The sequence below is a fragment of the Babylonia areolata genome, chromosome 24 (assembly GCF_041734735.1).
Source record: "Babylonia areolata isolate BAREFJ2019XMU chromosome 24, ASM4173473v1, whole genome shotgun sequence".
Taxonomy (NCBI): domain Eukaryota; kingdom Metazoa; phylum Mollusca; class Gastropoda; order Neogastropoda; family Buccinidae; genus Babylonia; species Babylonia areolata.
The window spans coordinates 24,209,027-24,225,438 of record NC_134899.1 but is presented as its reverse complement, the minus strand read 5'-3'; the positions used below and the strand labels follow the sequence as shown (position 1 = coordinate 24,225,438).

At 44.9% G+C, this 16,412-nt stretch overlaps 1 protein-coding gene across 1 annotated transcript in view; it reads left to right on the top strand.

The window, feature by feature from the left end:
- Positions 1–5,239: 5,239 nt before the first annotated feature.
- Positions 5,240–16,412, top strand: part of LOC143298950 (potassium voltage-gated channel subfamily B member 1-like) — a 15,921-nt gene continuing 4,748 nt past the window's right edge. Inside the window, exons 1-4 of the mRNA XM_076611998.1 lie at positions 5,240–6,231; positions 12,903–13,073; positions 13,621–13,828; positions 15,853–16,005. Of these exons, the coding sequence (XP_076468113.1) occupies positions 5,813–6,231; positions 12,903–13,073; positions 13,621–13,828; positions 15,853–16,005 (951 nt within the window). The 5' untranslated portion in view covers positions 5,240–5,812. The remainder of the gene's footprint in view (positions 6,232–12,902; positions 13,074–13,620; positions 13,829–15,852; positions 16,006–16,412) is intronic.

Genomic DNA, 16,412 nt, shown 5'->3' with positions numbered 1-16,412 from the left:
TCTCACCAGTAAAGTAGCGTGATAAAAATTTGCCAGTATTACTAAACAAGATTCAAACAAACAAAACATGACAGAAAAAGGTCTGACAGACACAGACACTTGGACAGAAGTGGAAGACTGTTCACGTGCAGGTCACGTGACATATCACCTTGCCTCCATGACTGTCAGTGCCACTTACGTTTTGCTCCATCTGATGCCTTTTGGTGCCTGAGTCTGGGTTGAGTTACTTTGCGTAGGCTGGCGTCAGACGTTAAGGGGTTGTGTGGGGGGGTGGGGGGGGTTCGATGGAATTAGCTCAGACGTGGGAAAATTCCTAACACTAAGAAAACTTCACGCAGCCAGGTTGCTTGTGCAACTGCATGGACTCTGGGTGAAGTGGCGTGTTTTTCCCCCCTCACTTCACTGGAGACAAAACAATTCCGAGTTTTTTTCCCCGGTGATATCCAACCTGGACAAAATAAGACTCATTTGACTCATCTCTCTCTCTCTCTCTCTCTCTCTGTAAGTTCATGCAGATGGAGTATATTATTGTGTTCTGTTTTATGTTCTATTCAACGGTAGAACACCGCATCGACCGCAATTGAGAATAGCTGCACATTGAACTGCTTTTTCGAGCTCGTTGTATTCAGTGAAGCTCAAGCTGGCATTGTTTGAAAACGTTTCCATGGCGACATGTCATCGCATGGAGGTCATTGACAAGTGACGACACAAAATGCGCGCAAATTCCAGTGTTGATTTAAGCTGCGTGACCAGTGGACCCCAGACCTTACCCGTCCATGAAAGTGTGCGCAGTACACCCGGGTGTGGTGTCGTTATCCTCGAACTGATGTTATCTTAAATTGCGGACAGAAATAATATCGGATCCCCGCACAGTTCTCTGCCGAGTGACGTTAAATGCCATTGCAATAGTCTTTGTCGTCAGCACTCGTTCAAAATATTCCATGGAAGAGACGGATCAGATTCTCATCCGTTGAACTGAGAGATCTATTCAAGAGATGAGTGTCAAGTAAATTTGAGCGTTCTGCACTCAGGCAGGAAAGTTCAGATGAGTTCAGACCCTGAGGGAAAGTACAAGACAAAATGAAGGAAAATAAGAAATTAAAAAATAGATGATAAAATTGATTAATTAGTTGATGAAATTGATATAAAAAAAACCCCACAAATACAAGTAAATAAATGAGATTTTTTCAAATTATAGAAAAATACTTATATGAATATTTTCTAAAACAATACTAATCTAAATTGAAATAAATGAATCATAATAATTAGCACGGGTACGCGGTGCCAGCCGGGAGTGCATATTTTCTTCTGGTAGTCTCCACTGAGGTTTTGTTTTTTAAATTCAAAATTATTTTGCTCAGTTTCGTTGCGTTTATATTTTTAGAACAAATGAGACGTGCCGGTCAGTTCTACATTGATTCCTCATTATTTAGATAAACGATTCGTGCAGTTCAACAGTTTTTCGAGGATAACGGCAACATTTGAGGTTAACAGCACCACACCTGGGGCAAGCCGGGTCAGTCTCTTTGAAAACGCGAGGAGAAAATTATACACCGTCATATATGTGTAGTATGGGTATGGCATGGTATGGATATCATATTACATGGAATTGGGATTCTATGGCATATTAAAGGGTCTGATTCAAAAGATTTATGATAAAACTCACCCTATTATAAATATGGAGACACAGAGGGGATGGACTGACACAGGAGAAAAAAGATGAAGGGCGGTAGGGGTAGATTGAACATGATAATCCGATAGCAAACATTAGTCAAATTAAAATATGTAATAACCACACAGATCTTTCCACATAGTTTAAGCTACCTTAGGAACACACACGCACGCACGCACGCACGCATGTATGTATGGAGAGAGATAGTTTGGCCTGTTCAGCCACAGGCAGCGCTGTACCAGAAGGGCACATTCGATCCAGGATTTATCCATGGTCAACACTGACCGACGGAGGCCTATGCATATACGTCTCTCTCTATATATATAGATAGATAGATATATGATTACTAAAAGATTTTTTTCTGCAATTTGTTGATATATATATATATGTATTATGTATATGAAGATTACTAAAAGATTTTTTTCTGCAATTTGAGATATATATGTATTATGTATATGAAGATTACTAAAAGTAAGATTTTTTTTCTGCAATTTGTTGATATAATAAAGTGAATTGTTTTAGCTGATCTAGATCTGTTCATGTTCGTAGCCAAATATGGTTCTACTTGCATTACATTGTTCACTTTTAGCAATGTCAAAGAGAGGGGGGGTGTAAAGGGGGTGAGTGAGGGAGATTCGTTTGCGCAGTTTATTGAAAAAGAAAATCAAGTTAAAATTTTGTTAATGCTGGTCTGATATGACTATTCTTATTCATAGCCATATATATGGTACCGCTTTAAATAGGTGGTGGTTCTTTTAGCAATCAGAGAGCGAAGTGTGCAATTTGTTGAAGAAATAGTAAATGAACCACCATTCCATCCTCTCACTTCTCACGCTATTTTGTCTCGGGAAGAGTAAAGGTCTCAGAATATATCACTTCTAGGAAAAATACTGTTTCTGCACGATGAATCGACATGATCATCTGATGTGTAGTTGAGCATTCCCTTCAGTCGTAGAACATATACTAGTGACCAAGGTGGATAATATCTGAACGAGTGTTAACATGCCATCACAAGCCTCTTTGTGAACTACAAAAATTTGTGTCAGCAGCGCAAATTGCCGCTCAGGCCAGTGGATTTGGTGAAAGGAGCAGTCGAACATTTCAGTCTGCGTTTGCTTTGCTATATTATGTTTTCAGTTGTATTTTATTGAGATGTGTTATATTACTTTTAATCACAACATATGGTGTGAATTCGCGCTACTCTCCCACGGGAGAGCACGTCGGCACAGTACAGAGCCACGTACCATTTTCTTGTTTTCATTTTTGTCTGCAAGCGTATAGTTTTTCTATCAAAATCCATTTTTCAACAAGACCTATTGGGACCCTCTTCAGATCGGCCAAAAGTAGATCATTCATCACCCCCACTCGGCGCGCACACACACACACACACACACACGTACACACACACACACACACACATGCACACGCGCGCGCGCGCGCAATAAATGACAATCTGGCAGTTTTTTGTCTTACCTTAGGGAGTGTTTATAACTCGGGTGCAGTGTAATTTTCCCGGAAGAGGAAATGTTTTTCTCCTTGGAAAACAAAGCTTCCCGTTTTTATGTTGCTTTTTCGGCAGTGCTCTTTTTCCCCGGCGACACCGGGTCCGGTCGATTACGTACGCAGCCTTATTTCTCCTTGCAAGCATAGGCTGCTAAGTAAATATAAATGAGTAGGTATACCCACTAACGCTTTACAGTTAAAACACTATACAAAATCATTCAGAGAAAGCATTGAAGCAAATATATTCAGAACAGTACAACGATTACGACATGTTTGCTTGGAACCTCTCTCTCACAAAGTGCCGTGTGCGCGCGTATGTTTTTTTGGGTTTTTTTGGTTTTTTTTACAGATGCCCTGTAGCTCGTATGGAAAAGGAAATCTGATCAACTTTCACGGGCACAGCTTCAGTTTCAAGAAGGCGTCACGACAATGACGTAAAAACATGTTAAGCGAAAACGTGATGTTCCACAAGATGGAATTGGTCAAAGTGACGAAATTGTTTCTGGTGATCCTGTTGTCGCTTCACTGGCTACTGTCAGACTATATGGACTATTTTCAAGACTTGGTGAATGCCTTGATGCCAATACGGTTTCAGAAAATGGACTCGGATCCTGAAATCAGGCTGAAGTCTTCTCCTTTGGATGTTTTGACTGGCAGACGCTGACCATCATCCAGTGTGTCAGTCAGCGAACGTTATTTCTTTATGCATTTCAGATTGGTTGCTGTAAAGTCTTGTTTGCTTGTTTATTGATAGAAATTGATCCATTAAGCTTAGTGTCTTTCTTCCTTTGGCTTTGTTTTCTTCTTTTTGTCATTTCTGATTTTCATTATCTGTATCTACTTTTATTTATCCCACCCACCCCATTTTTTGGTCATGACGTTCTTGCTTGTCTCTCATGATAATTTATCTTCTTCCTTAGATCTGCAAAGTGTGTGTGTGTGCGCGCACGCGCGCGCGCGCTTTTGTCAGTTTGCGCGTATGTGTGTGTGTGCACGGGTTCGCTTAGCGTGGCCCATTTCTGTTCTTGTATTGGTTCTAAAGTCTTTTACGGATAAGGACACACTTCAAGTCATACACAGGCGTGTACACAGGATTACTTCACGCATATGGACATTCTCGATGCACAGTCAAACACCACTTACCAGACTCGGTGCAGGGGTGTTCCCAAAGATTACACGTAACGCAGCCCTTTTTGCTCGCTTCCGCGGGTAAGATCTTCCCGGATGGCAGAGTGGATGGGGCTTAAGCAGACTATATGGTTTCTAGCACCGCACATATACTGGCTTGGTTGGTAGGTGTTGGTGATTGAATCGTATTGTATTGCTCTTTTGTTCACGGCAGATTACTATCTTTGAAAACTGGGCTGCAGCACGTCGCTACAATGAGAGCGCCACCTTTTTTTCTGCCAGCAAATGCATTTGTTTCCCTATCAAAGTGGGGTTTTCTGCTTTTGTTTTGCTGTGGGTTTATTTCATGTGCGCTAAGTGCATGCTGCAAACGGGAGCACACTTTATCGTCTCATTTGAATGATAAGCGTCCAGAAGTCCACTCAAGATCTGGTGGTTGGGGAGAAAATACTGGCAAGTGCGGGAATCGAACTAGTGTGCTCAGATTCTCTCGATTCCCAGTCGGATGCGTTACCTCTAGGTGGATGCATATGTGCGCACGTGCTTTAATGAATATATTCATGCATAGTGTGTACACACATGTATCATTAATACATATAAAATTATGTGTGGACAGGCAAGTGTTTTCTCTTTGTCAGACATTCTTATCTTTGCAAAAAAGGATACAGTTCCCATGGCCTTTTATTGCCATCGGTATAATGATTTCTTATCCACTGAGAGTGGGACATGGCACAGGAATGTGGTACTCAGTCTTCTACTTCTGCTGTTTTAACTTCATGAATTGAAGTCAGGTACCCCCCTCACGCCCCCTCTCCCCCTCTAAATATATTTCAGTTTATTCAGTTACCTTTTTTTTTCTCGATTCTTAATGTTTTACACGAACTTCGGGTAGGCTATCAAGGCCTGGTAAGCGAGTTAGGTTTATGCAAAGACCAGGCATCTGCTCTGCATGTTTATCACAGCAAATGTGTAGCGTATATGGATCAGTCCGCAAGCCCTGGCACCACCTTAAAATTGAAACTGTATGCATGCGTGCTCGCGCCTGAGGGCGTGCACGATATGTGCAGATATACAGTGTCTGCAGGTGGTGTGTCTTTGTGTCTGTATGTGGTGGTGGCGATTTGCATGTGCACGTGCGTGAGTGCGTATGAATGTGTGTAGACTACAAAACTGAGGAAACTTCAAAAATCATTTTGCTTATATCAAACATGATTTTATTGCCAGGGCCAGGCTGGAAAGACCAATAGATACCCAAGGTTCAATTATGAAAAAAGAATTTATCCCCATACAGCAGTCCAAACACTGAACAGACTTCATCGGGACACTGTGGTGCACTGTTTTATCTTTTCAGCTCATGACAACACGCAGTGTGGAACGTGATCCCCTTGTAACATCCATAAGAATTTTTTCTTTGTACTTTCCACGTGTCAGTTTGTTTACACACTGGCGGGCACTTCAGGTGATCTACGGGGATCAGACTTGCGTTAATGATCCACGAAACGGCGTTCCATGCTGACTGAAGCCCTCCAGTGGTTGAAGACAGTGCTTCGGTGGACGTGGACAATGCGACGGCGGTCCAGTTCCTTACAAGACCTGACGAAGATTCAAAGCAGTACCAGGTTTTCCCTCGCCGACACCGCTCACAAGGTTACAACTTATATTGCGGAACGCCGCAAGGTCAACGACAAGCAAGTGAAAAATGCCTGCGTGCGTGCTCCCACCCCCCCGAGTTCGACTCGGGTGGTTTCCAGCATGGGCACTCCACCACCTACCCGCTCTCATTCCCACAGATCCTCGTTGGTAACCCTCCGGCAAGAGTCTGATCCGACGGCGCTCTTTATGTCGCCAGACGTGGACTTCAGCACGCAGACAGTTCGCATCAACGTCGGTGGCCTCCCCTTCACCATCGGCAAACAGTATCTGAATAGGTGGGATACAGAATACGGAATACTTTATTATCTCAACAAGAGAAATTCATACGTGGTGTAGAATAGAAAAAATAACACAAGAAAATCAGTCATTCAGCATGTATATAGATGAACCATATTAAGCCTGTCAGGTCAGGGGCATAGCCCTTGCTACTAGTACCATGTAACCCAGTACTACCTGCTGCATGTAAAGTCTCCCAACGACGGATCAGGCGGAGGAGGAAACCTTTCCCAACGGCTGTGAAGGCGGAAGAGGATGACCAAAGAGCAGGGGGAGCTCTTATCCTTGGCTGGAAGTCCTCTTGGGAGACGGAACATCCAAAGAAAAAACCTGCACCTGCCGAGGCCGTTCTGCACGTGGCAGTATCTGCACCTGTGGGACTGCACAACTCCCCTTCACTAAAAAAAAAAGAAAGAAAAAAAGTCACCTGTGCTGGTCAGGCAACCAGGCTAATGTCAGCCCTTCAACACCCAGCTTTCCCAAGCCCTGCGGCGATGGAGAAGTGGTAATGGGGACAGGCAGAGGATGCTGCTGGCAGTTCCTAGTCACGACTCTGCACGCAGGCGGCTGTGGGGTGATGGTCGTCAACGTAGACTGGGGCAGATGCGGCGCCCGTATCCTCCCACAGCGTCAGAGCAGCCCTTTTTACGGACAGCACTGCTCTCCCCAAATGGGGAAGGGGAGATAAAAGGATCCCTAAATAAAGCCTGCCTCACCTATTACTAGCAGGAAACCGCACCTACTTGGACATCCAACACTAGCGGTCGAAAACAACAGAAGAAAAGAACCAGGAGTCATGCCCTGACTTTTGGTGTCTGGAATGTTCGCACCCTTTTGGACAGAGACGACAGACCAGAAAGGTGCACAGCGCTCGTTGCTGGAATGCTTGATCGCTACCAGGTGGACATTGCAGCCCTGAGCGAAACCAGGTTTGCCGGTGAAACTCAGCTGGAGGAAGTTGGAGGGGGCTACACCTTCTACTGCATTGGGAAGCCAGATGGCTCCCCAAGAACCTCAGGCGTGGGCTTTGCCATACAAACCAAACTTGCACGACAGCTTGACAGCCTTCCATGTGGGATAAACGATAGGTTGATGACCCTGCGTCTGAAGCTGTCCAAGGACCACTTCGCCACAGTCATCAGCTGCTATGCCCTGATGATGACCAACCCTGATGACATCAAAGAAGCTTTCTATGAGGAGCTCAGCCACACCATTTCAGCGGTAGACAGAAAGGACAGGCTGATCATCCTTGGGGATGTCAATGCCCACGTTGGCGTGGACTTCTCCTCATAGCCAAGAGTCTAGGACAGCATGGCACTGGCAAGTTCAACTCCAACGGACTGCTTTTGCTCTTGCTCTGCGCACAGCACGTACTGACCATCACCAACACCCTCTTCCAACAAGTGGACAAGTACAAGAACACATGGATGCACCCCTGCTCCAAGCGGTGGCACATGCTGGACTATGTGATTGTCCGGCAGAGGGACAGAGGTGATGTTTCCATTACATGCTGCATGAGAGGAGCAGTCTGTTGGTCAGACCATCGTCTGGTACACAGCAAGATGAACATCAGACTTGCATGCAAGCTCCAACCAGCCAGGCAGAAACCCCCTAGGAAGCTGAACATCCACCGCCTCCCTATCACCAAGAATGTGCTGCAGCAGCAAATCCAAGCAGCTCTCCAAGAAATTCCTGCATCGACTGATGTAGAAGAGGTTTGGATCACCTTTACAGATGCTGTGTATACAGCAGCAGCTGACACACACGGCTTTGTACAGAGGAGCCACAAAGACTGGTTTGATGAGAACGACTCTGGAATCTCCAAGCTCCTGAACACTGCATATACAGCATCGGGATCACATTTCTGATAAAGACTGCCAGAGGAAGACGGACCAGTTCTTGCAAACCAAGCAACTCTTACAGAAGAGACTGTGTGTGATGAACACTTGGTGGGAGAGAAAGTCCGAAGAGCTTCAGTCCGCTGCGGATGCTCACGACATGAAGACCTTCCATGATGGTCTCTGAGCTGTGCATGGGCCGAGAGTCACAGGATCAACCCTTGTCCAAGCCTTGGACCAGACCACCCTCCTGACAGACAAGAAAGACATCTTTGCCTGCTGGGCAGAGCACTTCAACACCCTCCTCAGCAGGGACTCATCCGTATCTGACGAGATAATTGCAGCCCTCCCACAGCTATCAGTTAATGACTCGCTAGATGCCCCTCCCACCAAGGCCGAGACCCTAAAGGCTCTGAAGCTGACTCAGTCAGGAAAAGCACCAGGAGCGGATGGAATCCATGCTGACATCTGCAAGTATGGAGGCGAGGTGATGACAAACTGGCCAACCTGTTCGTCTATCTGGGAGAGAGGGGAGGTCCCCCAGGATTTTAAGGATGCTTCAATTGTCCACATCTACAAACGGAAGGGAGACGAAACATCCTGCGATAATCACCGTGGAATCTCTTCTCTGCATCGCCGGCAAGATCTTCGACCGCATCAAACTGAACAGCGTGGTTGACCATGTCTCCAACACAGTCATCCCTGAAGCACACTGCGGCTTCCGCTCAAGCAGGGGAACGTGTGACTTGGTGTTTGCCGTACGCCAGATGCAAGAGAAGTGCCGTGAGCAGAACAAGGAGCTCCACATGGTCTTTGTAGACCTAAGGCCTTCGACACGGTGAACCGCCGTGGTCTGTGGAAGATCCTCTTAAAGTTCGGCTGCCCAGAGAGCCTAATCCAGCTGATTGCGTCATTCCACGATGGCATGCAGGCGAGAGAACAGGAAAATACGGATCCGTTTCCTGTGGTAAATGAAGTGAAGCAGGGCTGCATCCTGGCACCCACACTGTTCTCCATTCTCTTCTCTGCCATGCTGATTGACGCCTTCCAAGACTGTGACTGTGAATCTACATTCAGTTTCGCACAGATGGCAAACTTTTCAACTTGCGGCGACTCCACGCCAGGTCCAGGGTGTTTGAGGCACTGTTGAGAGTTCCTCTTCACTGATGACTGTGCGCTTGCTGCACACACCCTTGAGGACATGCAGTTCATTATGGACAGGTTCTCAACCTCCTGCAGGCGCTTTGGACTCACCATCAGCCTCAGCAAGACTGAGTCCATGTACCAACCAACTAGCTCACAGAGCGCCAGTGCCTCTCCCCCCCCTCCCCCCTCCCCCACCTGCAATCAAGATCGATGACACAGAGATAAAGTCAGTCGACAAGTTTTGTTGCCTGGGCAGCACCCTATGCAGCAATGGAGCCCTTGACGCAGAAGTGACGCTGCGCATCGCCAAGGCCAGCTCCGCCTTTGGCAGACTCAACAACAGGCTGTGGAACAACAAAGGCATCGGGCTCAACATCAAAATCAAAAACTACACAGCTGTTGTGCTGACCACCTTGTTGTACTGCTGTGAAACGTGAACGACGTATCGCCGTCACATTCAACAACTTGAGCACTTTCACCAGAGATGCCCTCGAAAGATCCTCGGCATAAAGTGGCAAGACAGGGTCTCCAATCTCCAGGTCCTAGAGAGGAGCGGCCTGCCCAGCATCGAAAGCCTGCTGATCCAGTGCCAGCGACGCTGGACAGGACACGTTGTCCGCATGACAGACAGCAGGATCCCGGAGATGTTACTGTATGTCTAGCTGAAGGAAGGCCACCGCGAAATTGGAAGACCCTGCAAGCGCTTCAAGGACACCTTGAAGACAAACCTCAAAGCCTGTGGCATAGACATCGCTTCTTGGGAAACTGATGCCCTTGACCGCTGTCGCTGGAGGATGCTGTGCTCTAGTGGCATAAATACGTTTGAAAACAAGAGAACGCTGGCCATTAAGGAGGAACGTGAGCGAAGGAAGCAGGGCTCAACTTCTGGAGACGTTTTCCCTTGCAATACCTGTGGGAAGTGCTGCGCATTCAGAATCGGCCTCTTCTCCCATATGAGGACACACACCGACAGATAAGCCTGCCTGCCTACTCATCCGTCGGTCCGACGGGAGATTCCATCATTAAGATGTAAACCTAGGGCAAACCATCATTACAATCAATAATCACAATAGACAACAGAAACCTTTAAAAAGTAATTTGGGTTAAATTGTACATACACTATCACAGCCATATACACATGCAGTAATAATCACAGTTAAAGGATAGACATAACAGTATACTTAAGTTGACAGACATATAACAGCATGAAGATGAACCCCGGGGCTGACCAGCAGGAACGAGTGTTTGTCGAACCGAAAGTTGCTTGTTTGAAACATTTCTGTGTTAAGCAGCCCACATTGATCGGCATTCAATTGATTTTCGATCATGAAATTGATCTGTTTAAGTCTAAAACATTCCCTGTCTACGCTACGACTTTCTGATTTAGACAGATCGGAGAAAGAATTCGCCAAACACATTTTCGGGCGTAATTCTCCCTGTATCGGGGTGACCTGACGTGTGTACACCACTGGTCACTGACTATAATATCCAAGCCTGTTCGAACCTCCATTGGCACTAAATCTTCGGCACGAACGCAAGAGAGAGAGAGGCAACCCATTGTCAGAATTAATGAAAACGAAATAAATGATTGCATAAGTTTTTCTCTGAACGGAATTTGACGCCGGAAAAAAAATTTTTAAACGTGCACAAATTACCATTACAAAATTCGCCCCCTTTCAATGATATGGTATTGCGAACAAGAGCAAGTAATTAACATTTTTGTTAAGTCTATTCTGACGTCTTCTCAGAAAAAGACCACTCGGACGAATGTAGACAGTGTAAAGCCTTAACACTGAGTGTAAAACATAAAAACCTTTCTATGCCCAGAGTCAAATTTGAAATTTTGTTTTAGTGTTATTACCTAGACTCGTACATGAGCCAGTTGATCTTCTTCCTCTGAGGTTACGAGCGCAAGAAAGTGAATCTTATGATTCCATTTGGTTGCCTGTGTGTGTCCGTAATAAACTTTTACAGTTTCATTTTCTCTGGAAATGCACTGTCTGTACACACCAACATTGGATTTAAAAATCAGTTCTTCCAACTCATTCCAATTAAAGGACAATGCTCTCGCGAGAAGGGCAGAAGAAACTGATATGCCATCAAACGGTTACACAGTCGGTATGCTTTTGCAGTTTTGTTTCAAACAAAACGTTAATTTTATATCATATGTTGACACTTTGAACAATAGTAGTCATTTCATCATTTTTAGTTAAATAGCAACTTCTGCTTAGCTTTTGAAGTTACAGTCGCTGATTTTTTTTTTTTTTTTTTATGCGAATGCCTTACCACTTGGTGCACAATGCCCTTCAACGATCATCTAGGCCTACATAACACGTCTTTTGCCTTCTGGTGTGGGATTCGTCACCGTTAAACATTACACGCTGTGCGAATGCACTTGTGATGCGGACTATTTGGTTTCAAGGCCAACATAAGTTATATAAAATATTTATACATATATATATATATATATAAAGTAGGAATGGGATTGTTTACCAAATCTTACTAATTTCAGCCAAACCTGAATGGATGATCTACAAAGTAAATTGATAAATAAACAGATAAATAATCTTTGTTTCAGCTCTTCGTCCGCAATCTCTGTGATGTGTTTTATCAGTCTTTTGAGATTTTGTTACAAATAGAATTTCTAAGCCGGAAAGCCCTGATAAATAAAGAAAAGGTAAAGAAAATACTTTATTCCATCATGCACATTGAAAGAGTGAAATAGCAATCGGTGTCGACAGAAATGTTGAGGATTTTTTCCCCCAATACGCATGTTTCGGTTCGGCAAAAACTCGTATTTCTGATGGTTAGCAAACAGTTTTATTTTTTTTATTTTCAATCTATAGATTTTGTTGTTTTTGACCAAACAAACTATGGATCAGTTATGACTTGAAATAGTCAATATGTCTTTATACCGGTCTGAAAAGTGAAGTCGTGAAAAAGACGGGAATATGTTAGATGTTCGACGGATACGAATGTATCCCTTTGTTTGAATATCAGTGAACTGCCGATGCGATGTGGTCAGAAAGTCCAGCAGTGCGTCACACAATCCAACACATTTCAATTCCATTAAAAAAAAAAATTAATCGGTGGTGGTTTTGATAGTGAGCAAATAATATAATTCAGTCAACTTTTGCAGCGTACACATCAAATTGCAGCTATTTTAACCCAAATATAAAGGATTGTGTGGAGTGCTGCACAAGCGTTTACAGTTTTTATTTGTCTAAAAATTCGTGATGAAGGCAGGAAAAGTTTGAAACTTTGATCTTGATTGTGATCGTAAAACAATGAAATGCCGATTGATTTGTGCTGATACAGGTGAAATCCAGCTTCCTAAAATGAAACTTTTCCCTTTACAGCGCACAACTTTCTGTTCGACAAACATTTGGTGACGTATTTTCTTTTCCAGCACACAGCTTTCGGTCCGACAAAAACTCGTTTTTCATGGACAGCTAAAATATGATTCTGATCGATATTTGTAAGCACTGTAACATTATCATTATTATCAAGCACTATCAACATCAACGTCCTCATCATAGCGTATTGATTATTTTCTTTCAAACAAGATTCTGCGCATTACAAATAATTTATTGTAAATAACAGTAGTGGTAATGTCACAACTGTTGCAACTATATTTCTTAGTGTTATTGTTGTTGCTGTCGTTATTATTGCACGCATTTCTTCAGGTACCCAGAGACAGTGCTGGGATCTCTGTCGCCCGAAAGCCCTTACTTCAACCGTTTAAAACGGGAGTACTGTTTTGACCGCAACCCCTCCCTGTTCCCCTTCATCCTGGACCTTTACAGGATCAACGAGGTCCACCTGCCCCGCAACGTCTGCGGCAAGAGTGCCCTCAGGTACGGCATTGGTAGTAGGAGAGATGAGGGACATGGGTAGTTCCCGTGAGTGGGTTGAGGTGGGGTGGGGGTGCTCCGGGGAATAAGAGGCATTTGGACGGGGACGAAGCGCCGTAGCTGTTTGCTGGGGCAACCTGCACAACGCTAACAATAATGATAATGTTGATGATGCAGAGAGCTAGTGATGTGTGTGTGTGTGTATGTGTGTTTTCATCTCGGCTGTCTGAGCGTTAAGGTACTGCTAGAGCAACATGCATTCAGGTGATAATGATTGGGGTTGAAGGCACCAAGGCCATCTGAGTGGCGGCGTGCTGCAGGAGCAACCTCCTTCATAATAATGATAGCATTCATGAAAACGATTTTGGAGATGATCTGGCATGATGATAGCGAAGAGATTCGGGGTGTTAGGGCAAACCGGACACCTGGGTTTCTGTCGTTGATGTATGATGATAACAGGAACAATATTGAAGATTATTGTGACGATGATAAGGATGCTGCAGCTTTTGCTGCTGATGCGATGATGATCATGATCATTATACCGATGCAGAGAGCTTGAGTTCTGGAGAATACCGATCATCTGGGTGTCGGCGTGTTGCTGGGGCAGTCTGCACGACTTCATCCAGGATGAGCAGCAGTTTAAAGACCTTGTAGTGGGCGACAAAGGCATCACGCTCCAAGGTCGCCGGGCAGGGTGGCTGCGCCACAAGCTGTGGGCAAATCTGTACAACCCCAGGAGATCTACTGTGAGCAGGATGGTGAGGTTGCTAGAGCAGCAGGAGGTTGAGAAGAATGTGGATAGTTGTGGTAAACCGGTCTTTAGTCGACGCCGGTTGGTATTTACTGATAATGATTATGTCAGGCGGTAAAGGGGGTCGCGATGTGTGCGTGGGATTTCCAGGGTCATTAGGGGTGCTGTGATTTGTTTGCTGGCAGTAGTGATGACGGATATGGTGATGTTTGTGGAGGAGGACGACGAAGGCGATGATGATGATGATGATAACGAAGAAAAATGGACTCTTGTGCAGCCCTTAAGTACTACAGCTGACCTCGAGGATTGCTAACGAAGCGCATAGAGCTTCAGTTCACGTTACCACAGAAGTACGCCATTGACATATTACATTATAGTCATTATTATTATTGATAAGGAAAGTAAATGGATTTCGATGTGTGACCGGGTAAACCACCACCACTAGTCGTGGTCATGGTTTTGACAGTGAGAGAAATGGTCAAAATAACTTACTGGTTGGAATGGTGACTTCAGACAAGACAAGAAAAATTTATTTAAAAGATACCCCCACATGGGATACATGAAAAATGAATACATTAAAACACGTCCAATTCCATTCAACAAACATTAAAGTGGCATATCAAAATACACCGACATAAACAAGATAAAACATCCAATGATATGCAAAGAGAGGCCCGAGTCCTGCCATATGCATGCAGACCCGCAGACATGTTGCTCCTTAGCGATGCCCAAAGTTTCATACAAAGTTTGACTGTGAACCTCTTCCGCCTTTTTCTCTCCTCCTTACCCCTTCCCTTCTCCCCTTGCTGTCCTGTCCCCTGTTTGGCGTGAAATTCATAAGTCCAAGCCATAACAAACATCGTTGATTTTCACACACACACACACACACGCACACACACACGCACGCACATACACACGCACACTCGCATACACTAATGCACACGCACATGCACTCGCATGCGCGCGCGATTACATGTTACATGTGTTCGTACTGGCAGGTGTTGAACGCGGTGATCTTCGTGCTGCTCTTCATGTCTGTTTTGATCTTCTTCGCCGATTCGTACACGGAGACCGTGCCCAGGGTATACTTCAGGACTTACTTGGCACAAAACGTCTCACGTCCTGACCCTCTCCCCCCGCGCAGGAACAAGGGGATTTTGGTGAGGCGGCTTATCCTAGGGAATGTCATGCCAGCGCATGAATTTGTGTACGTGCTGCGTCCCCCTCCCCCCCAGCGCGCGCAACCGTGTGTGTGTGTTTGTTTTAGTTGCCTCAACTTCCGCGGCCAGTGGCATTATCCTCCCAAGTCCCCGTATTCACAGTCATGCCCGAGGTAGTTCTGCCGCAGTCGCCTGTGAGCTAGAGGAAACCCTGGACTCTTAATGTAATGAGTCATAAAAGATTCAAAGAAATTTAATTCTATTGCCCCTTTGGACTGGAGGATACAGTAATCACTTCAGTGACTCCTTATAACATTGTTGTTCACTGGAGTCTGTTCTGATTCAAGATACACAGAAGTGACAACACTAAAACTGTTAAGCCTCAGCTGACAACAGTCAATTTCGTCACAGAACCAATGTTGAGTGAACCCCGTCACCGCAGTAAAGGCAACCTCCACGTCCCTCCAACATTTCCCATTCACAATAGGCATGGAAGCGGAAGGCAACTCGAAACGGAGAACGCCATGAGAATAGAGGACGGTGATGTTAAAGATGGTGGCGGCGCTGCTATGGAAATCCGTACTTTTCCGGGCGAAACGGTCCACAACGGTATTTTATGCCTCAGCCCACTACGATTAGAGGCTTCACCACGGCGGCTGGTGTGTATCCCTTCACTTTCATGTTTGTCAACTGATTTAGAATCATCGCCCTCTCTCCACACACAGCATCCAACCCGCCAAAAAGTGTTACAAAGAAAATAAAGAGCGGAAGACTGAATAGACCATAATGTAATGAAAGTGTGCACATGTGTGAGTGACACTGTGTGTGTGTGTGTGTGTGTGTGTGTGTGTGTGTGTTTATGCAAGATCAGAAAACGGAGCTGGTTGTGTTGGGGTTGCTGGTGGTGGAGTTGGTGTTGAAGTTGGCGTCGTCCCCCAACATACATTTACTTCTCATCGTCTACGGCCTCTCCCTGGTGGGCTCCGTTCTGGGACACATCGCCGAGTTCATTTTGTCCGACCCGGTGGGTCCAGTGGCAGCTGTTCTCCCTCCGTCTCTCTTTTCTGTCTTCGTACCTCATCTCAGCTGGTTTTTGTTTTATTTCATTTTATTTTTTCAGAGCCTGGAGGGTCGTTGTAATGGTAGATTATTTGCAGCAAGTCTTTTTTTTTTTTCATTTTTAGTTGAAAAAGCCTGAACAACGATCGCAGTTTTTATAAGAGAAAGTGAAAAGGTTGACGTCATGAATATATAATTTTGAGCGTTTTTGTTTTGTTTTTGGTTTTTGGGTTGTTTTTTTGGGCGTTTTTTTTGTGTTTTTTTTTCTGGAATGGTGGAATTCTGGTTAACGGTAGAGGGACTAAAAATGTCATTTGATGGCTTCCATCATTTTGAGAGTGGATGCATTCACCTTCAGACAGTCGGCACTCA